The 23,220-nt window shown below is 47.5% G+C and overlaps 1 protein-coding gene and 1 non-coding gene across 3 annotated transcripts in view; one reads left to right on the top strand and one right to left on the bottom strand.

Annotated features, from left to right (window-relative positions):
* Positions 1-6,025, bottom strand: part of Acly (ATP citrate lyase) — a 51,789-nt gene extending 45,764 nt beyond the window's left edge. For both annotated transcript variants that reach the window (XM_021175583.2, XM_021175584.2), the window contains exons 1-2: positions 5,892-6,025; positions 1,347-1,528 (exon numbers count right to left, since the gene is read on the bottom strand). In XM_021175583.2, the coding sequence (XP_021031242.1) occupies positions 1,347-1,505 (159 nt within the window). In that variant the 5' untranslated portion in view covers positions 1,506-1,528; positions 5,892-6,025. The remainder of the gene's footprint in view (positions 1-1,346; positions 1,529-5,891) is intronic.
* Positions 6,026-16,882: 10,857 nt separating this feature from the next.
* On the top strand, positions 16,883-16,963 carry Trnaf-gaa (transfer RNA phenylalanine (anticodon GAA)). The gene has a single exon. It is a non-coding gene; the product is annotated as a tRNA-Phe (tRNA).
* Positions 16,964-23,220: the final 6,257 nt, after the last annotated feature.

Here is a 23,220-nt window from a genome sequence, read left to right as displayed (position 1 = left end):
AACTGCATCGTCCAACCACGTTTAAAACATGGACCAGTCCTTGTGGCCCAAGACTTAGGACTTTCGGAGACAATCTGACAAACCCCATCCCTGTTTAAACCCTAACCACAACAGGCCAGGCAAATCAGTCCCTAGCTTCAGTACCGGGAAATTTACTACCATCCCAGCCGCCTTGGAAAGGAAAAAACCTAAACATCCTAAGGCCTTGTCTGGGCCTGCCACAGAAGTCTAAGGGCTTCCCAAAGCCACCCCAAAGACGCATAAAGGGATCTTAAGCGTGTCTCCTCCACGTTGGTCTCCCCCATGCTTAGCCATCAGCCATTTTCACAAAGTACAAGGTCCCACTTCTTTATTTATTCGTTCTTATGTGTAGGCGTGCTTTGCCTACATGTATGCGGGAGAGGACATCAGATCACCTGGAAACGGAGTTACGGATGGTTGTGTGCTGCCAAGTGGAAGCTGGAGTCACACCCATGTTCTCTACAAGAAGAATGCCTGATCCTAACCACTGAGCCACCTCTCTAGACTCAAGGGCCCACTTCTTAGATGTCCTGAGATGTTCCACTTTGGAGGACGGAAGTATAATAAGCCTTTGTTTGTTTGTTTTTGTTTGTTTTCTTTTCTTTTCTTTTTTTTTTTAAAGATTGATTGATTGATTTATTTACTATATGTAAGTACACTGTCGCTGTCTTCAGACACTCCAGAAGAGGGAGTCAGATCTCATTACGGATGGTTGTGAGCCACCATGTGGTTTCTGGGATTTGAACTCAGGACCTTCGGAAGAAGGGTGCTCTTAAGGTGCTCTTAACCACTGAGCCATCTCTCCAGCCCTTGTTTTGTTTTCAAGAAAGGGTTTCTCTGTGTAATATTCCTGACTGTCATAGAACTCACTTTGTAGACCTTCAACTCAGAGATCCTCCTGCCTCTGCCTCCTGTGTTGTGATTAAAGGCGCCACCATGCCAGACATAAGTGATTTTTTTTTTAACTGAGCCTTTACCAACTGCTGGACAGCACACTAAATGCTTCCTGGATGTTCCTGCTAATCCTTATAGCTCATAAAGCGTTATCCCTATTTGACAGATGGGGAACCTAACTCAAGAGACGTGAAATGGTTTGCCTCAGGCCACACGGTTCATAAATGGAGAGGTGTGATTTGGATACCAGCCTGTCTGGTTCCAGAGGAAGGGCCCAGAGCAAACGCAAGACCCTGCTTGGCCAGCTGTAGCAGACACAGAGGCAAGTATGCAATCATGGCGCTCCTTGGGACACCTCCAACAAAGCAAATGCTTTCCCCTCCTCAGAGCCTGAGCTGGACAGAAGGGCTCAGGGCGCAGGCTGAGCTTACCTGGCTGAGCAGCCACGGGTGGTCCTGCAGCAGATGGGCCCAGTCTGTGTCGGGAGTCACCCGGGCGTACTTGAACCGGTTCTGGATGGCCGAGGTGGTGCAGATGTACTTGTACAGGAGTTCTTTGCCGGTCTGCTCTGAAATTGCCTTGGCTGACATGGCTGCAGAGGGACCTGGTTTACCTACGAGGGGAAGAGGACCTGCCTGGTCAGTCTGGGCAGGAAGGTCAAAGCACTATCTTCCCCAACAGGCTGGATCTACTCCCAGCTGCCCCCCAAACAATAAAACTAGATCCTGGCTTTTCTCAAGAGAAAGAAAAAGGGCCACCCTGGCAGGAGGGGATGGGAGGTGTCCCCAAAGCAGCGTCGTTGACAGCTGCACAGATCTAGCTCTAGAGGTGAGGAAATTGTAACAATTATGAAGGTAGCACCAGATACAGTAGTGTCTTCCCTCACCTGGGAGGGAGAGGGGGTAGGATCACAAGGTCAAGGCCAGCCTGGGCCATATGACCTCCCGTCTCAAAAGGAGAAAGAAAGAGAAAGAGGGAGGGAAGGAGAGAAGAAAGGAGAACAAGCAATAACAACAACAGAAACCTGCAAAGTTCTTCTGAAACTCTTGGATTGACCTTAACCTTGTCTCTACTCCCTCTGGGCAAACTAGCTGGCCACAACCACCTTCAGTCCAGAGTAAAAGGCAGATCAAAGGGGAAGCTAGGAAAGAACTCCAAGAGTCAGATCCAAATGTGAATACTGTTCTATGAGATGGGCCCGGACACACTGAACTATTCTTTATGTCCTATGACCTGTGAAGAACACTGCTGGCCTTGCTTTCTTCCTAGGTTGCATCCCCCTCCCAGCCTGACTCACATATATCCCCTGTTCCCTAATAGAGTACAGGCCCTGGTGGGGTAAGAGGAAGGAAAGAGTTACCTCAAAGCTCCTTTCTACTAGGACACTAGACTCCCACCTCCAAGTACAGAGCAGGCCCAGGGCAGGAAACTATGACCTACAGATCATCCCATCCACCCCACTGAGTCATCCGAGCTGTCAGCTTGGAGCAAAACCCTCTAAGCAAAACAGAGGTCTCTCTGGGGACCCCCTGTACTAGTCATTCCTTAACTGAGCCAGGACTAGGGAGAAGGCAGAAGCTATCTTCGGAGCTGCGAGCATAGCTCATTGGCAGAGTGCTTGCCCAACACGCATAAGGCCCTGGGGTTTGCTCCCCAGCACTGCAAGAAATAACTTACCTCATGGGAACGCATCAAGTCCACTAAGAGGCATAATCCCACTTCTCAAAATTCAGAGGGAGGGCGTGAACTTGCCTAAGAAGGCGGACTCACCAGTTAGGACTCGGGTCCTAACACATTTACAACTGAGTCTCTAGGAAACAGCTACTGCAGCCTAAGAGAAAGACCATTTCTCCCAAGACTGACTGGGCCCCCTTCGACTCAGTTAGAGTCTATAAGGAGAATTTTCTCGTCCTTCCTGCCAGACACACCCACTCCACCCCAGAGCAGCTTGTGGAGAGCACTGAGAAGAGATGGAAAAAGGAAACACAGTCCTGCCAAGTGCCTGCCTGGACCAAGACAAGCTGCCCCTGCGTCTCCTAAAGGGCCGGAATGGAAGCTGTAGCATTTGCTCAAGAGAAAAAGTCAAGTCCTTGTGAGGAGGGGAAGCTAGGAGCTGACACACCCAGGAAGGTTAGTATCCTTTCCTAGCCCAGGGAAGACAAGAGTCACAGGGTCACACTCAACTCCTCTGCCAACAGGCCACGCTGGAGAGACTTCAGATGCTAGTCCTGGCTGGGCTGCCTCCCCTATCTCTAATGCACCACAATGGGCACACTCAGCTTGGGGCCGGGTTCAAAGTAGGTAGCTGGAAAGGGGCTTCGCCTGGGATGGCTTGGAACTCCTTAATTTGTTTCTGAAGGAGACGCCCCAACCAGCCCCACTGCCCCAGAGTCCTCCACCCCCACCCACTCCAGTTCCATTTCCCAACCTTCTTGACTCAGACCAGAAAAACTGGTCCTGAAATCCGAATGGGCACACCCACCCCTACCCACCTCCCAAACAGAATGCAGCCCAGGGCACCTTAATCAGAAAGAGGAGGGGGCGGCACTGACCACTTCCAGCCACTCATACACCTTCAACAAACAAAATCACACACTTCAGAAAAAAGGAAGCCCCTGGGCCAAGCCTATGCCTCCGCATAAGCCAGTTGACAGAAGACTGACTACAGTCCCCAGAATTTAGTACCTCCCAAAACAGACCCAAGACCCAACTAAGGGAAGGATGGAGGAAACAACACAACCTTAGGCAACTGAAGGAAATCACAATTTTCTTAAGTCTCAGATCACCATGAGATGGGTGGAGGGGTGTCTCTGGTCAGGAGGAAAAAAAAAAAAATAGGGAGATGATACAGGAACAGTTTGCCAGTTTACCAAAACAAGATGTGCCACCAGAGCACTGTGGCTTGGCTGGAAAGGCTGAGACAAAGGACTCTTAGACTAACTGGAGGAAGGGCCTGGCCTCTCAGCAGGGCAGCTCATACATCCCCGGGAGGCCCCAGGAGAGATCAATCAAAACTTCACTCATCAAATCCCTGCTCTCAACAGCAATGGATCGGTGAGGTTCTTTCAGAATCTAAAAAGCCTGAAAACCGTGAGGGAAGTATGCGCTTACTCAAACATGTGAAAACTTCCGTTATTAGGAACAATGTGACAAAAGTACATCAGAATCCGGGATTGGAGAACTCCCCCCTCCCCCCCACACACACCCCAAAGCCTTTCTCAGCTGCTGATCATGCTGTCAAATTTGTGATGGATGGTTTCACAGCAGAGCTGAGAGCCCACTCCCCCATCGAACTGTTTACCTGGTAACAATAACCTGCAAACTCTTAGTGGGAACCATGCCCAAGAAGCCAACCCGCACACGCACCTAAACACTTACATATATGGACACACACACTCACATTCTCTCTGTCTTTGTCTGTCTCTCTCTCTCCAAGAAAGGGAGCTTTTGAATTGAATGGGCTATTTTCTACAGTGACTGACCGAGGACTGAATCCACTCACTGAGGCTCCAGGAGCAGCCCAGAGGGAAGGGTGAATGAATGAGGCCTGCTTTTTAAGAAGACTCCTCTGGGGCTGGTGAGATGGCTCAGTGGGTAAGAGCACCCGACTGCTCTTCCGAAAGTCCAGAGTTCAAATCCCAGCAACCACATGGTGGCTCACAACCACCTGAAATGAGATCTGACACCCTCTTCTGGTGTGTCTGAAGACAGCTACAGTGTACTTACATATAATAAATAAATAAATCTTAAAAAAAAAAAAAAAAAAAAAGACTCCTCTGGGACCCAGCGAGGATGTTTCTTAGGGTCGACAAAACACTCTCACTTTAAGGGCTGGGGAGGGGGAGGGGATGACAAGCAAGCAATCCCCTATAGCAAAGGAACGGGCAGAATTCTTCCGAGTATTCCCTGCAGCAGCAGACAGTGTCTAAATGGAGATTAAAAACAGCAGCTACTCTGTCTTCAAGGCCTCCTTTTACTGCCCCCCCCCCCGTAGTGGGGAGCGTTTAAGCAGCTTTCGAAGAGGTGGAAATGATCTTTCCAGGGCAGTTATCTCTCGATAGTAAAGAAACCCGAAATGCTGAGCAAAGTTAAAGCGGGGACAGACAGGGTGGGCTGGCAGACTAAAGTGCCTTATGCTGTCCTTTCCAAAATTATGTCAGGAGGGATCCCTCATGGCAGAATTTCAAGACTGAAGAAAGCAGCAGGCTTTGGGGACCGGACCTCTGCCAGGCCTGACAGGAGGTAGAGGTAGGTAGCATCCTTTGCACACACGCGCGCCCGCGCACATACACACACCCTAGGAACTTGTCTCATCCAGACTCCTGAGCACTCCGACCATCTGTTGTTTGGGGGCTACACCAGTAGGGAGCTCCTTAGCAGGGAGAGCCCATTCAGCGCCGTCGCTCCGGAGCCAAGTCCTCGCAGCAAGGCCTCAGGCACTCTGAAGCAGCACGACCCCGCGTGGCCAGGGCCCGCTCCCTACACTTCGACATAGAGCTTAAAGGATTCACCACAGAACTAACAGGACAGGCCTGCTTGAGCAGCGGCCGGCGTGGAGAGAGTTGCCACCGCCATCTCTACTACCCGCCCCGGCATCCGGTGGGGAACCCGAATGGGGCCCAAAAAAGTGTCCCAAAAAAGCCCGACTAGACTCGAGAGCTAGCCCTGGGTGGAGCTGAGAAGCAGCAGGACGCGCAAAGGCAATCTGGAGGAGGGAGGAGAAGTAAGGTCGGTGGCAAGCAATGTGCAAACTCCCGGGAACTAGAATAGGATTGGGAGGGTGTAGACACGCGGCCCGCGGCTGGGGAGAAGACTGCTATAAAGCTGAGAGCCGCACAAAACTTCCGAGCAGGTGCAGGGAGCGCGCGGGAGCGCCCAGCCAGCGAGCCCGGAGGTGGTTCCGGGTTGGGGGAGGGAAGCAGGAAGCTTAGTGGGTACTGGGGGGTCGCACCCGTGCCTAGGACTGCGGTACTCACCTCTTCGAGAAAGCCTGAGTGTGGCTCTCTGTCCGTAAGCACCAGCTCACCCCAACTCTTCGGATCGCTCCAGCCGCCTGCAGCAGCCGGGGATCCGGCTTTTGTCCCGGCCCAAGCGGGCTCCTCCCCGCCCCCCATCAGCTCACAGGCTAAGCAGCCCGGCGATTGGTTACACGCGTTCCCTAGCCTGAGCTCTAGGCTCCTCCCCATTCGCTACTGTGGTGGCCCCGCCCTCAGGCCTGACCTGGGGCTGATGGGACTTGTAGTCCTGGACGTGGGCGGGGCCGTGGGCGGGGCCTAGGATGGGGAGATGGGCCGGGCGGCTCTAGGAGGAGAACCTACGAGGCTGGGGGCTGTGGCCTGATCGTTTCAGGGGCTGGGCCGGCCAGCCGCCGGGTTGGGTAGCTGAGGGAGGGGGTTGTTGGCCCAAAAGGCTGTAGCACTTCTCCCTGGACCTGGCGTCCTCTTCCTCCCTCCCAGGAGAGCAACTGACATTCTTATCCTAGGCTCTTGTAAGCCGCCACACCAAACCCAGTGCGTTAGACCTGCTTTTGAAAAGCTACATCTGCTTTCCTTTCACACATGTCGCCTCTCCGCTCCTGGAACCCTCCCCAGGGAAGTTACTAGAGCCAGACTACACGACCACGCTACACAATCAGACTGTCCGACCTAGGACATAGATTGGAGGAAGGGGTAAACTAGTAAGGCCAGAAGGACGCCAGTCCCAACGCGAGTCCTCTTACAGGCTCACCTGAGCGCGGATCTGGGCGGAGCTGATCATTTATCTGAGATTAAAACCTAGGACTGGGGCCATCCCTGCCCAACCTCTTGCTCCCTCCCCCAACTCAAACTAAGACACCGAAAGCAATGAACAACCTCCTCTTTTCTGTTACTTGTGAAAGATAGAACATATTTTCCAAACCCAAAACTGGAGCGCCCAGTCTAACAGGTACCCGAGAACTTCTGGGGCAGAATAGATAAATCAGAAGGTCCTGGAAATCAGGAATTCACTGCTTCCCTGGAGTGGAAGCCTCTCTTGCTTGTCCCCTAGTCCCAGTATGTCTTCCAGATGGACCCAGAAACTAACAATTTTCCAGCTCTAGGAAGGAGGCCAGAATCATCCTTTAATCAGCTCAGGTGATGCATCAGCCCAGGGTGCAGAGAATCTGCATGGCTGTGGCCCTGGCAAAAACCCTGGGTCAAAAGCTCCCTGCAACAATGTTGCAACACTCTCCTGGGCAAACACTTTCCCAAGGCCCCCCACTCCCAGGCCCTTTTCTGCCAGTCTTTGGATGGCTGAACTTGTAACACCCATTCTTGACCAGCGTGTGCTCCTTGATGACGTCTTTTTTTTTTTTTTTTTTTTTTTTTTTTGGTCCCTTCCCTCATACTCATTCTTTAGAAATAACAGTTTAGAGTGCCCCTTGCTCCTGCAGTTGAGGGAGAGGCCTAGAACCTACCCAAATCTCTGTGAGTGATCACTTCTCCCCAAGTAAATAAATATCATCTCTGAAGTTGCTCAAATTCAGGCCCTGGAGCACAGCAATTCAGAGTTTTTATTAAAGTCTGTTTGTTTTCTGTTTGCGACAGAGTAACATGTAGCCCAGGTTGTTCTTAAACTTGTTGTTTAAATAGAGAACAACCTTGAATGTCTATCCTCCTCCTGTCTCAGCTTCCCAAATGCTGGAATAAGTCGTGGACCCTTGGGACTAGCTAGTCTTCACCTGCTAGCCAAAAGACTGTAGTTAATGTGAATTACCTGTGGGGTGTCCTAGAAAAATGGCTAAGCAGGTAAATGACTTGCTATGCAAAGATGATGCGAGTTCCATCGCCAAAACCACATAACAGCAATTAAAGAAAAATGGCTCCACAAAACTGCCCTCTGAACTCCACACACATACACTGTAGTACCTGTGGCCCCTACATATACACAATAATAGCTTTTTTTTTTAATAGGCAGGTAGATCTCTATGAGTTTCACACAGCCTGGTCTACAACACAACTATCCCTTTGGTTAGAAAGAATAACCTTTAGTCCAGCATGGTGGCACACACCTTTAGTCCCACCACTTGGGAGGCAGGTATATCTCTGTGTGTTCAAGGCCAGCCTGGTCTACAAAGCAGGTGCCAAGATAGCCTGGGTTATACACAGGGGGAAAAAAAAACACACAAAACAAAAAAAAAGAAAGAAAAGGGAATTTCCAGCAGAATGTGGTAAGGCAGTGTTCTCAGCCTTCCTAACACTGCGACCCGTTAATACAGTTCTTCATGTTGTGCTGACCCCAACCATAAAATTATTATTTTGTTGCTACTTCATAGCTGTAATTTTGCTACTGTTATGAATCATAATTTAAATACCTTATATGCAAGCTATCTGATATGCAACTCCTGTGAAAGAGTCATTCAAAGCCCCCCTAAAGGGTCCCCACTCACAGAGGGAGAACGGCTATGGGAAGGGAACCCAATACTCTCAGCATTCAGGAGCCTCAGGAAGGATGATCAGGAGTTTGAGGGAAACCTTAGCTATACAATAAGATTTTCTCCAAGCAAAACAAAACACTGGAGCTAGAGAGATGGCTCAGCAGTTACAAGCTCTTGATGCTGGTCTTCCAGGACTCAGGTTCAAGTCCCACCACCCCACATGGCAGCTCAAACCTTCCATAACTCTAATTCTAGGAGATATGATGCCCTCTTCTGGCCTCTGCAAGCACCAGGCACACACATGGCACAGATGAACATGCAGGCAAAACACTAATAAACATAATTTAAAAAGAAAAAGAAAAAAAGGACACTCAGCCTGTGTGGTGGTGGTGTATGCCTTTAATTCCAGCACTTGGAAGGCAAAGGCAGAAGGATCTCTAAGTTCAAGGCCAGCTTGGTCTACAGAGTGAGTTCCAGGACAGCAAAGGCTACACAAAGAAATCCTGTCTTGAAAAACAAACAAACAGGGGCTGGTGAGATGGCTCAGTGGGTAAGAGCACCCGACTGCTCTTCCGAAGGTCCAGAGTTCAAATCCCAGCAACCACATGGTGGCTCACAACCATCCTTAACGAGATCTGGTGCCCTCTTCTGGAGTGTCTGAAGACAGCTACAGTGTACTTACATATAATAAATAAATAAATCTTTAAAAAAAAAAAAAAAAGAAAAACAAACAAACAAACAAATAAACAAAAAAGAAAAAGAAAATCAAATAAATAAATAAGAACACGCCTAAACAAGTATCCAGGTAAGAAACAACTATAAACTTTTTTTTAATGTCAATTTGGCAAAATCAATAAAAATTGGAAATTGCCCGAAGCTTGCCCTGGTGGTGTGGTGCAGGAGGACTGGTGAGCTGACCAACTCAGCTACCACCCAGGTCCACATCCTGGGCTTTGATTTGGCACACTCCCAAAGCTACAGGATCTCTATAGGTCAACAACAGGATCTCTAAAAGGACTTTCCATTGAAACTCCAGTATTGATAGTGTAGCAGAGGCCAAAGGCCTCAAACCAGATCAATGACTCATTGCAATGAACATGTTCAGGTAAAGAAGTATGGGTGAAAGGGACGATGTGACACACTGTGACACACTACAGCTTCCAGGATGGGCAGACTATGTGACACACTGTGACACACTACAGTTTCCACGATGTGCAGACTATGTGACACACTGTGACACACTACAGCTTCCACGATGGGCAGACTATGTGACAGACTGTGACACACTACAGCTTCCACGATGGGCAGACTATGTGACAGACTGTGACACACTACAGCTTCCACGATGGTTAGACTATGTGACACACTGTGACACACTACAGCTTCCACAATGAGATGCTTTGTTTTGTTTTAATTTTCTTTTTGGCAGAGCATTCCAATGGTTGATACTAAGGGGGACAGAAAGAAGGGGTTGGGGTGCAGGATATGAAATTCACAAAGAATCAACACAAAGTTTTAAAAAATTGCACATTGCACTTGCCCTTGGCTCCTTCAATTCCACTTTTATTAAGTTATTCGTTAGGGCTATATTTTGTACCTGATGATGGAATTCTGATGTTTCCTTCTTTGCTGACCTGAGAGCACTTTGAATAAGGCCTTGGCACTTAGGAAGTACTCAACAAATATTTGCTGAAGGATAGAGCACCCCTACCCACCCACCTCATCAAAGCGCTGTTAGACATGGGTTGGGCTGGTTTTAGAAAAGAAAAAGGAAAGTAAGTGTCTTAGTTAGGGTTTTACTGCTGTGAACAATGACCAAAGCAACTCTTACAAGGACAACATTTAATTGGGGCTGGTTTACAGGTTCAGAGGTTCAGCCCATTATCGTCAAGGCAGGAACATGGCAGCATCCAGGCAGGCATGGTGCAGGAGGAACTGAGAGTTCTACATCTTCATCTGAAGGTTGCAAGTGGAAGACTGACTTCCAGAAAGCTAAGATGAGCGTCTTAAAGCCCACACCCACAGTGCCATGCCTATTCCAAAAAGGCCACACGTACTTGAACAGGGCCATACCTTCTAATAGTGTCACTCCCTTGGCTGAGCATATACAAACTACCACATTAAGTAAAGAGAAAGAAGAAAGTATCTGTTGGAAGCTGGGCATAGTGGCACAAGTCTATATTTAATTCTAGCACTTGGGAAACAGAGGTAAAGATCTATCCTTGGATACGGGGTCAGTTTGAGGGTCTGACTCCAAAAAAAGAAAGGGAGACAGAAAGAGAAGAAGGAAAAGAAGGAGGGAGGAAAAATAGCTATGTGAGAGGCCAGAGAGTTTCCTTTGATCTGTGCCAATCAAGCTGGGCCCCATCTTCTTACTGTTTTGGTATCTTATTCAAAAGCTCCAAATCTTTTGCTTTTCCCAGTTATAACCACCCCTAGCCTCTTCTGGACAGGTCTATGCTGCGGCATTATAGAGGGTTATAAGCACTATCCCCGGGTCAGGCTTGGGTCACTCTCCAACTCTGAAGATTCTAGACTGGCTAGTGGCTCCTTCCTAGATTTTAAGCCACTTCAGCTAGTTATTTTTAGGTTTTGTTTATTTAGAAACAGGTTTTCACTGTGCAGCCCTGACTGGCCTGGGTTCTCTATGTAGAACAGGATGGGCTATAAGTCACAGAGACCTGGGCTGGTGAGATGGCTCAGTGGGTAAGAGCACCCGACTGCTCTTCCGAAGGTCCAGAGTTCAAATCCCAGCAACCACATGGTGGCTCACAACCATCCGCAACGAGATCTGGCGCCCTCTTCTGGAATGTCTGAAGACAGCTACAGTGTACTTACATATAATAAATAAAATCTTTAAAAAAAAAAAAAAAAAAAAAAAAAAAAGTCACAGAGACCTGCCTGTCTGCCTTCTGAGTACTGTGGTTAAAGGTATGCCTTGGCTCACTTCGACTCATGTATTGACCACCAGCTCTACTGAAGACAAGGGTTCTAGCAGATGTCCCTCATCGCCACAGCTTGAGCTGAGCGTTAAGGTCAGTTTGCAGATAAGCACCCTGCCAGTCTGAGTGTACTGTTGCTGTGAAGAGACACCATGACCAACACTTAGAAAAGAAAGCATTTGATTAAGGCTGGCTTGCAGTTTTACAGGTTTAGTCCATTATTGTCATGGTAGGAAGCATGGCAGCATGCAGGCAGACATGGTACTGGAGCAGTAGCTGAGAGTTCTACCTCTGGATCCACAGGCAGGTCAGAATGAAGAGAGAGCCACTGAGTCTGGCTTGGGTTTTTGAAACCTCAAAGCCCACCCCTAGTGACACACTTCCTCCAACAAGGCCACACCCACTCCAATAAGGCCTCAACTCGTATCCTTCTCAAGTAGTGCCATTCCCTGATGATGAAGAATTCAAATATATGAGCCAACGGAGGCCAATCTTATTAAACCATCAAAAACCACTCTATGGCCTCCATTAGATTATAACCATATCATAATGCAAAAGTGCATTCAGCCTAACTTCAAAAGTCCCCATAGTCTATCAGAGTCTCAACAATATTTAGAAGTCCAAAGTTCAAAGTCTCTTCTGAGACCCAAGGCAACCTTAACTGTAACCCCTGTAAAGTTAAAAAGCAAACCTCATACTTCCAACATACATTGGCCCAGAACATACATTACAATTCCAAAAGGGAAGAAAAGGAGCCTAGGGAGGAAATACTGGACCAAAGCGAGACTCCAAATTCTGCATCTCTGTGTCGCATGTCAAAGCGCTCTTCAGATCTCCAACTCCTTTCAGCTTTGTTCACTGCAATGCACTTTCTCTTGGGCTGGATCCACTCCCTGTTAGCAGTTCTCCTTGGCAGGTTATCTCACGGTTCCGGCATCCACCACCACCTTAGGGTTTTTAAAGCAATGGAAGCTTTCACTTCACAGCTTCACACAATGGCCTGACTTAGCCGCTATGCGGGGACACCCCTGGCATGTGCCTAACCTCAGCAGCTTTCCTTAGCGGCACAGGGAGGTTCTACAATGCCTTTCTTGTATCTCTGACTCTAAATCCAGAATCGTGTGGCCAAAGCTGCCAAGTTCTGCTGCTTGTTGCGGCTGGAACGTGCCCCCATTGTTCAGTTGCATCTGCACTGGCTTTCCGTAATTAATGATTTCCTTCACTTAAGCTTTTCTTTAGATCCTTTTCACAGGTTGGAAGCTTAGCTGGGTGAGGTCCTGCCCCGAGGTCACTGCTCCCTTTATTCCAGTTAGCCTCAGACTTCTCTTTAAACTCTGCATCTCCTTGAACACCGGACTTAGCTCCATTCACCTTTCCCGATGCTTCTTTTCTCATCAAACTACATTTTGTAATTTTCCTTGCTCAGCCTGCTCCTTTTCATTATAGATCTGTGCCCTAGTTAGGGTTTTACTGCTGTGAACAGACACCATGACCAAGGCATCTCTTATAAAGGACAACATTTAATTGGAGCTGGCTTACAGGTTCAGAGGTTCAGTCCAGTATCATCAAGGCGGGAGCATGGCAGCATCCAGGCAGGCATGGCGTAGGAAGAGCTGAGAGTTCTACATCTACATCTGAAGGCTGCTAGCAGACTACTAGCTTCCAGGCAGTAGGATGAGGGTCTTAAAGCCCACACCCACAGTGACACACCTACTCCAACAGGGCCACACCTTCTAATAGTGCCGCTCCCTGGGTCAAACATATACAAACCATCCCAATCTGCATAAGAGTGACCACTAATAACCACAAGAGATTTAAAAAATCATTACTATTATAATAATAATAACAATAATAATAATAATTATTATTATATATAAGTACACTGTAGCTGTCTTCAGACACTCCAGAAGATAGCATCAGATTTCATTACGAATGGTTGTGAGCCACCATGTGGTCGCTGGGACTTGAACTCAGGGCCTTTGGAAGAGCAGTCGGCGCTCTTAACCGCTGAGCCATCTCACCAGCCCCCTAAACTGTCTTGATCCCTTCTCTGCAACACCATTAATCCAAAACTCTTCAATTCAGCCTCAGGCAGATTTTTTTGAACAAGGGCAGAAAGCAGCTACATTCTTCACCAAAACATCGCAAGAACAGTCTCTGGGCCACTTACTAACATCCTTCTCTTGTGAAACCATTTCTCTCTGCACCATTGTTTTTCCTACTAGGATGGCCCATTGAGCCCTGCTTAAAGCCAGGCAGTGTTGGCACATGCATTTAATCCCAGCACTTGGGAGGCAGAGGCAGGTGAATTTCTGAGTTCAAGGCCAACCTGGTCTATAGAGTGAGTTCCAAGACCGCCAGAGCTATACAGAAAAGCCCTGTTTCAACCCTACCACCACCACCAAAAACCCTTCTTAAAATATTCAACTGCTTTCCTAACCCAAAGTCTATATTCTGCCAACAAGCAGAATGCTCAGGCCTGTCATATCAATACCCACTCCTCAGTACTAACTTTTCTTTTCTTTTCTTTTCTTTTTTTTTTTTTTCGAGACAGGGTTTCTCTGTAGAGCCCTGGCTGTCCTGGCACTGCCTTCTGACTGAGTGTTCTATTGCTGCGAAGAGACACCATGACCAACTCTTAGAAAAGAAACATTTGATTGGGGCTTGCTCGCAGTTTTAGAGGTTTAGTCCATTGTTGTCATGATAGGGAGCCTGATGGAGTGCAGGCAGGCAGACATGGTGCTGAAGAAGTAGCTGAGAGTTCTACATCTAGATCTACAAACAGCAAGAAGAAAGAGTCACTCACTGGGCCTGGCTTGAGCTTCTGAAACCTCAAAGCCCACCTCCAGTGACACACTTCTTCCAAAGACCACACCTACTCCAACAAGGCCACACCTTCTATCCTTCTCAAGGAGTGTCACTCCTTACCGACTGAAGTGGAAACTCCCAGGTTCTTTGGAAAGTCAGTTATGTCATCGTATGCTGTTTTGCTGGGGCGCAGAGGTCAAAGAACGTTGTGCTGAAGCAGGCACGGGTAAAAGGATGTTTTGCTGTAACAGACATGTGAAAGGACTAGTGACGTTTAGAAATAATATTAACATGACCCCACGACCCCAGTGGGAGCTCTAGCATTGCTCCTCCTCTTGAGTCTTCACTGACAACACCAATGTCTTGGTTTGTCTTACATGGCCTTGCTGAGCTTGTGGGTGACTATGTTCATAGAGAGAAACTCGCCAAAGAACTTCTCATGAGGTTCCCGTGGCTTCTCATGAGGTTCCCGTGGCTTCTCATGAGGTTCCCGTGGCTTCTCATGAGGTTCCCATGGCTTCTTTCCACTTCCTCAGACTCAAACCAGTTGGCAAGACTCTCAGTTTCTTCTGGATTGCACTGCCCTTGCTGATTCCTGTGTGGTGTCTGCTGAGTGGACTGGACTACAGCTGCTGAGTCATGTTTGGTGTTTGCTTGAGGACTGAACTGAGAACAACAAAGATTGGCATTGCCCCAGAGAACTATTTCTTTTTTTTTTTTTTTTTTTTTTTTGTTTTTTTTTTTTTTGTTTTTCGAGACAGGGTTTCTCTGTGTAGTCCTGGCTGTCCTGGCACTCACTTTGTAGACCAGGCTGGCCTCGAATTCAGAAATCCGCCTGCCTCTGCCTCCCGAGTGCTGGGATTAAAGGCGTGCGCCACCACGCCCGGCTGAGAACTATTTCTAAACAGGTCCACTTCCCCCCATATCCTAATAACCTTTCTTTTTCACTACTTCTGGTGAGTGGTGAGTTAGAGGAGAGGTTGAGCCCTTATTAAAATAGCTTGAAAAAAAAATGTATGCCTGCAGATGACTAACAATTAAAATAGCCGGGCGTGGTGGCGCACGCCTTTAATCCCAGCACTCGGGAGGCAGAGGCGGGCGGATTTCTGAGTTCGAGGCCAGCCTGGGCTACAGAGTGAGTTCCAGGACAGCCAGACTACACAGAGAAACCCTGTCTCGAAAAACCAAAAAAAATAAAAAAAATAAAAAAATAAAATAAAATAAATGAGCCAATAGGGCCCATTTTTATCCAAACCACCACATTGCCTTTGTCATGATCTCATCACTAAGTCCCTGTCCTTGGCCCTACAACCTGCTGTAGCTGAAGGAGGGAAGTGAGATCCTGTTGGGTGGGGCTTCCTTATTTCACTGTTTATCCCCGGTGCCTAGGCACACGTTAGTCACTCACTGCCGGAATCACTGGATAAACACTGGAATGGATGTGTCAATAAAGTGATTAGGACATAAGGACCATGTGAGCCCTTGGTACTCCTATATTCAGGAGTCAGAGGTAGAAGCATCTCAAACTTAAGGCCAGCCCGGTCTACATAAAGATTTCCAGTTCAGCCTGGACTAGATACTATTTCAAGGAAGGAAGAAAGGTGCATTTGCAGAATTGGGTCAGTTCCAGGGAGTCCAACACACCTGGCCTCCTTGAACACCTGCACAAAGGTGATGCACATAAACCCATGAGCACATATACATATATAAAAACTATTTCTTATAAAGCAAGGAGAGCTAGACATGGTAGCACACACCTTTAATTCCAGAATTTGGGAGGTAGAAACATGAAGATCAGTTCAAGGCTAATATATTTAAAAACAAAAAGTCATGAACAGAGTTTTGGGGTTGATTCCTAGCACCAACTAAACCATCAGGTATGGTAAAGAATGGCTATAATCCCTGGTACAGGCAAGAGATCAGGATTTTAAAGTCACCCTTGGCTAGAAATTGGGGATGGGAACACAGCAATTAAAGAGAAAAGGTAAGAAGAGAAAAGGTAAGAACAAGGAGGGAGGAGATGCCACCCGGAGGGTCTTCCTGGAGTGCATCTGGGTCTAAGCCATCTCTTGGGAGAGCTGGAGACAGGGTTTCCGCAGATATATTGAGCTCCACCCCGTGCAGAGCCAGGATAATTGTCACTTCTGCACTGCTCATTTCCCCCACCACCACCACCCCCCCCCCACTCATCAGATTCTCATTGTAGCCAGGGGTGTGTCCTGGAGAAGCTCCTCCCCCCAACCCGCCTCCCCCCACCCCCCATCCCCGGGAGTATAGCCAGAGTCCCTCCTCCTTATCCACTCTAGGGAGCTAAAGTGAAGATCTTCCTGTTCGCGGAGCTATCCCTCCAGGATGCCACATCAGTCAGTGCTCAGGGAACAGTGCTCCTTTCCAGAGTCATCCCATGTCTGTCCCGCCCCTCCCCATCTCTCCGCCTGCCAATACCTTCTCCTCACCCAGATCTGTCCCTATGAAGCTATCTTCTCTTTCAGAAGAGCCTGCCTAGCCACGCCCATTCACATGGAATGACTTACTCTTGACTTACACATGAGGCACTAAACCTTATCTCAGAAAAACATTATCATTTTTGCTTTTTGTCTCCTTTCCCCACGTTCCTGTTGCTACTCAACATTTACTCTTAGAAGTTTAGGGGCCAAGCACAGCCAAAATAGCTCAGTTGGAGCCGGGCGTGGTGGCGCACGCCTTTAATCCCAGCACTCGGGAGGCAGAGGCAGGCGGATTTCTGAGTTCGAGGCCAGCCTGGTCTACAAAGTGAGTTCCAGGACAGCCAGGGCTATACAGAGAAACCCTGTCTCGAAAAACCAAAAAAAAAAAATAGCTCAGTTGGGAGAGCGTAAGACTGAAGATCTAAAGGTTCCTGGTTCGATCCCGGGTTTTGGCAGTGATTTTATATGGCAACACAACCACGTGTATCTAATTGAATTCCCTATGTTAACTCCACTTGTCCTGTAACTTAGACTTAGAAACTTACTCCCTTCTGTAGACATCTGTGTCCTTTATCTTAAAAGAAGAAGAAGGAGGAGGAGGAGGAGGAGGAGGAGGAGGAGGAGCTTAGGGCCCACTGAGTAAAAGCACTTGCCTGGAATGACTGACCATCGGTGTTCGATCCCCCAGAATCCATGTGGACAGAGAAAACCTGTTCCGCAGTGCTGTCCTCTAACCACCACAGATGCAGCATGCACAGGCAGGAGGGCACAGCCCCATCACACCCTCATACTATAACAGTAAACAAAATGTCTATATGTTTTAACTTAAAAAAATAGTGTAGCACACTGGGCCATTGAGACAGCTCAGCATGTAAAGCTGCTTACTACCATAGTCTGAATTCGAACACTGGACCCTCAGGAGGGCAGAGAGAACTGACTCCCATCAATTGTACTCTGATATAAAAGTGGCGAGCATCAACACACACATGCATGTGCTTGAATGAATGAATGAATGAATGAATAGATGGATGAAAAAAGAAGAGTTTAAAGACAATGTGCCCCCTAAGCATGTTTAGCAGCTACATTCTAGATGTTTCTCCTCTCTTTGTTCCTGGGACAAATATCTAAAGCAACTAAAAGAAAGAAAGGTTTATTTTGGTTCATGGTCTCCAAGGTTTCCATCCAAGGCCAGCTGTATCCATTGCTTTGGGCCTGGGGTGAGGCAGGATATCATGGTAGCAGAAAACACAAGATGGAAGCTCAAGACAGCCAAGAAGAGACCAAGGTAAAACCAAGGCTAAGGGAGGAGGACCAGGTGAACAGAGGTGTGTAATAAAACCTATAGCTCACCACCACACAGATCTGCCTCCTCCAGCTAGACCCCAACTTCTCACAAAAGATCATCACCAGCTGGGTACCATGCTTCCAACACACAAACCTGTGGGTTCACATGCTTCATATCCTTCCTCAAGGATGCTCACACACATGGATTCCAAGGATATCAGAACCAAAAAGAGTCAGAAATCCAACCACTGATGGATGAGGAGATGGCTCATTGGGAAATGACTTAGCAGATAAGAACATCTGAGGTGCTATCTTGAGAGAAGGGTTGGACTCCCCTGCACCCATTTAAAAGTCAGTTGCAGTCACGTGTATCTGTAACCCTAGCATGATCAGGGGACAGAGATAAGATCACTGGGGCTTGTTGACTGCCAGCCTGACTCCAGGTCCAACGAGAGACCCTTGTCCCAAGGGACTAAAGTGACAGAGCAAAAGAGCCAACGTATTGCTCTAGCCTGGACATACTTACACATGCATGTAAACTAATATGCATACACATGCAAGAAAGAAAAGGGAAGGAAGGTGTCTTAGTTAGGGTTTTACTGCTGTGAACAGACACCATGACCAAGGCAAGTCTTATAAAAAACAACATTTAATTGGGGCTGGCTTACAGGTTCAGAGGTACAGTCCATTATCATCAAAGTGGGAGCATGGCAGTATCCAGGCAGGCATGGCACAGCAGGAGCTGAGAGTTCTATGTCTTCATCCAAAGGCTGCTAGTGGAAGACTGACTTCTAGGCAAAGAGGGTGAGGACCTTATACCCACACCCACAGTGACACACCCATTCCAACCAGGCCACACCTATTCCAACAAGGCCACACCTCCAGATGGTGCCACTCCCTGGTCCAAGGATATACAAACCATCAAAGAAGGGAAGATAAAAACGAAAAAGAAGTCCAACCATCTAAACTCTTATTTTCCAAAGGATACACTGGAAAAACTGAGGCCTAAGGAAGGGACCTGACTGCAGATGGAGGGTGAGTAGTTTTGCAACTCTTTTGGAAACTGTCACTACCTGGTAAAAAAATCACAATCCCTAAGACTCCCCAGGTCCACTCCTAGGTATACATTCCTGAGAATCTCACACCCCCACGTACCAGGAAACACTTGTGAAGTTGTCCCTACAGCACAATTTGATGTGACTCCAACCTAGAGCCCAGCTCTTTTCAGCAAGGGTTGGATGGATGGGTTATAGCAAGCAAAGTAACTGACCTGCTGTTCGTGTGCACTGACAAGGCTGACTCCCAAAGACGAATGGAGAGCAGAGCAGTAGAAAACAAGATCCTGTTCCATCCCTGTAATCCCAGCACTCATGAGACGGAGGCAGAAGGATGGTCTTAAGATCCAGGCTGGTCTAGACTATAGTGTAAGATCCTCTCTCAATGCACCAGGCTCCATCTCAAAAAGAGACACATTTTTTTTTAGAATACTTTTATCTTTATCATTTTTTATTGGTTATTTTATTTACATTTCAAATGATATCCCCCTCCCTGGATGTTTTCCCCTCTGCAAACTCCCTATCCCATCCTTCTTCCCTTTGCTTCTATGACAGTGCTCCCCTACCCACCCACTTCTGCCTTACCACCCTAGTATTCCCCTACACTAGGGCATTGAGCCTCCACAGGACCAAGGGTGTCCCCTCCAATTCATGCCAGATAAGGCTGTCTTCTGGTACATATGCAGCTGGAGCCATGGGTCCCTCCATGTATACTCTTTGGTTGGTGGCCTAGTCCCTGGGAGCTCTGTGTGTGTGGGGGGTGGTACACGGGTCTGTTCTGGTTAATTGATATTGTTCTTTCCCCTTCAGCTCCTCCAATACTTCCCCTCATTCCTCCACTGGGGTTCCTCTGCTCAGAAGAGACACATTTTTTAAGTAGTACCAATGTGCAGATAGTTAATCCACAATCTATAACACGACAGCCCAAATTAGAAATGACTGAAAGATGAGAATATTTATTTACTTGCGCAAGGAAGGTATACAGAGGATGCTAATTAGCCCATGAGAAGATGCTCAACGTCTCTACTCATTAGGAGAAACAAATTAAGAACCAGCAACAGCGGAGCTAGGCATGATGGCACCTGTCTGTGATCCCAATATTCAGGAAACTGAGGCAGAACGATTGTGAATTCTAAGATACCTTGTGTTCTCTAGACAAGTCCTATTCCAAAAGCCAAATAAATGGCAGCCCTGGGAGCCACCATAAGGCTGTGCAGGGTCTGCCCTGACCTAGACTTACTTTCTTTTTGTTTTTTTTTTTTTTTGGTTTTTCGAGACAGGGTTTCTCTGTGTAACCCTGGCTATCCTGGCACTCACTTTGTAGACCAGGCTGGCCTCGAACTCAGAAATCCGCCTGCCTCTGCCTCCCGAGTGCTGGGATTAAAGGCATGCGCCACCACCGCCCGGCTCTAGACTTACTTTCTAAGTCAAAAAGATAAGACTTTTCTTTCTTCTCCTTTGCCCCTCCCTCCTACTCTCTGTCTCTGTGTCTCTGTGTCTCTCTGTCTCTGTGTCTCTCTGTCTCTGTGTCTCTGTCTCTGTGTCTCTCTGTCTTTGTGTCTCTCTGTCTCTGTGTCTCTCTGTCTCTGTCTCTGTGTCTCTCTGTCTCTGTGTCTCTGTGTGTGTGTCTCTCTCTCTTTCTCTCTCTCTCTGTCTCTCTCTTTGTTGTTGTTTGAGACAAGATTTACCTATGTATTCCTGGATGCCCTGGAGTTTGCTATGTAGATCAGGCTGGCCTCAAACTCACAGAGCTCCTCCTGCCTCTGCCTCCCCAGTGCTTGAATTAAAAGCACGCACCCCACCCCCCTGCCCACCCTCCCTATAGCTTTTACCTTTTCCTTTTAGGTTCTAGCTAGAGCCCACGTATGCCTCCTCCCGTGCTTTATGCCCTGTTATTCTTTCTTGAGAGCTCCCATCTCTGACAAGCAGCCGTTTGTCCACTGCGTGGCTGACTTCCATGCTGGCTGAACTCAAAGGCTGTGACCTTTTCTTTTTCTTATCTGTCTCCCTCTTCCTGGCAGCTGCTCACATGTACAGTTGTCTGCCCTGGGGTTTTTCTTTGAAACTGTAATAAAACTGTAATAAAATAAAATAAAATAAAAAATCTCAACGTTAAAAAGAAAGAATGAAAGGAAAATCTCCACAACAGTGAGTGTAACAGGTAAAATTGCTAACTCCAGGTTGGAGAAATGGCTCAGAGGTTTTAACCTGCTAAAGCACCGGATGCTCTTCCAGAGGACGTGAATTCAATTCCTAGCACCCACATGGCAGCTACAACTATCTTTAACTAACTTTATGGTACCAGAGCTTCTGATGGCCTTTTCTGGCCCCAGTACCTGGGCACCGGGCATGCAAATGGTGCACAGATACACATGCAAGCAAGAATAACCCCTATTCACATACAATAAAATAGCTTCATTGAAATGTAATTAATGTATGGTAAACTGCACTTGGGAGCTACTCTGGAGACAGAGGCAGTGAATTTACCAGCTCAAAGCTTATTTGGGGCAGAGAGAGAGAGAGAGAGAGAGAGAGAGAGAGAGAGAGAGAGAATTACAAGGCCAGCCTGGGGAAATTTAGCACCCTGTTCCAAAAATACAAAGAAAAAGGCTATCCATGTAGCCCAGTTGATAGGCGGCTTGCCTAGCACGCCCCAAATCCTGGGTTTGCTCTCTGACAACACATGAACCTGGTGTGGCAGTACATACCTGCAATCCCTGCGTTCCAAAGCTGGGAACCAGGACGGGAAGTGCAAGGTCATCCTCAGCTCCTCAAGGACCTCAAGAGCAGATGGGTGAACATGACACTGTCGTCCAGTCCATCATCAATCAGCCAATGACACAAAATAAAAAGGGGAAACAGAGCCGGGCGTGGTGGCGCACGCCTTTAATCCCAGCACTCGGGAGGCAGAGGCAGGCGGATTTCTGAGTTCGAGGCCAGCCTGGTCTACAAAGTGAGTTCCAGGACAGCCAGGGCTATACAGAGAAACCCTGTCTCAAAAAAAACCAAAAAAAAAAAAAAAAAAAAAAAAAAGGGGAAACAGAGCTAGGGACAGAGAGATTATGGTAGAGTGCTTGGTAGCATGGGCTCAGTCCTAGGTTTGATCTCTAGCACTGAATGAAAAGGGGCAGGGCTAACAAGAGACCTGCACAGAAGTCATTTGAGTAAGTCTGTGAGTTCTACCACATGTGGCCATCCAGGAACCCATTAGCACCACTGAGCTACACACATCATTTTCATCTCCAAACATTCCCTAATGACTTCTCTGTAGCCTACCCCTCCCTAACCTGTCACCACCAGGTGACTTCCTAGGCAACCACTATTTGTATTCGGGAAGGTGTCGATCAATTTACATTTTCTAGAATTTTATATCTAATTTTACTATCATTGTGATATTTTATGTCAAGGGATCAGGAGAGTTCTCCATATAGTCCGGGCTAGATTCAGTCTACCAGTTCTTCTTTCTCGGTCTTCCAACGGCTGGCTTTACAGTAGAGTGCTACAATACACAGCTCCTGCAATCTTTTTTTCTTTTTTTGAAGAGTCACCTATATTAAACACATGCCAGAGCATTTTTTTCCCTTCTGAGTAGTAACTCATTATATGACAAACTTTTCACATAGTATAGGAATATTTCTGGTTTGTGCCTACTACAAATAAAACTTCTATGTATGTATGTTTCAGTCTCTCTCTCTCTCTCTCTCTCTCTCTCTCTCTCTCTCTCTCTCTCTCTCTCTCTCTCTCCCTCCAGCTGAGACAGAGACTCCCCTGTTACTTGGGCTGGCCTTCAACTCACTATGTAACCTGAGGCTGCCTTGAACTTGTGGCAATCCTCCTGCTTCAGTCTCTCAAGTGCTAGAATTACAGATGTTGTGCTCATTTGTGTTTATACATTTGCCAGTAAGGACATCTTTTTTAAAGACTAAAACCAGTTTGCTTTGCTCCTACTGTGTGCTGGATTCTGTTCCTAATACATGCCATTAAGCTGGATCCTGTTTCTGTTTTTGTGTTTGAGACTCACTAGGTAGCCAGGGCTGGCCTGGAACTTGTTATGGAGACCAGAAAGCCTGTATCTCACAAACAACCTCCTACCTCTGTCTCTGGAGTAAGAAAATTAAAGACCCAGGCCACCAAGCCTGGCTCAGCTGAATTCTGGAAAGACAGTTTAAGACAAGATTCTGGGCTGGAGAGTTGGCTCAGGGATTAAGAGCACTGGCTGCTCTTGCAGAAGACCCAGGTTTGACTCCTAGCACCCAAGTGGTGGCTCAAAATCATGTATAACTCCATGACCATTTGAAAAAACCAATATAGTTGAGGCAGTTACTTGAGCTAGCTATCTAAGGTATTATGGGTACTTAGAGGTACTGCTTTGT

The sequence above is a fragment of the Mus caroli genome, unplaced genomic scaffold, assembly GCF_978045245.1.
Source record: "Mus caroli unplaced genomic scaffold, Mus_caroli_1 scaffold_13, whole genome shotgun sequence".
Lineage (NCBI taxonomy): Eukaryota > Metazoa > Chordata > Mammalia > Rodentia > Muridae > Mus > Mus caroli.
This window is presented reverse-complemented; position numbering and strand designations above follow the sequence as displayed.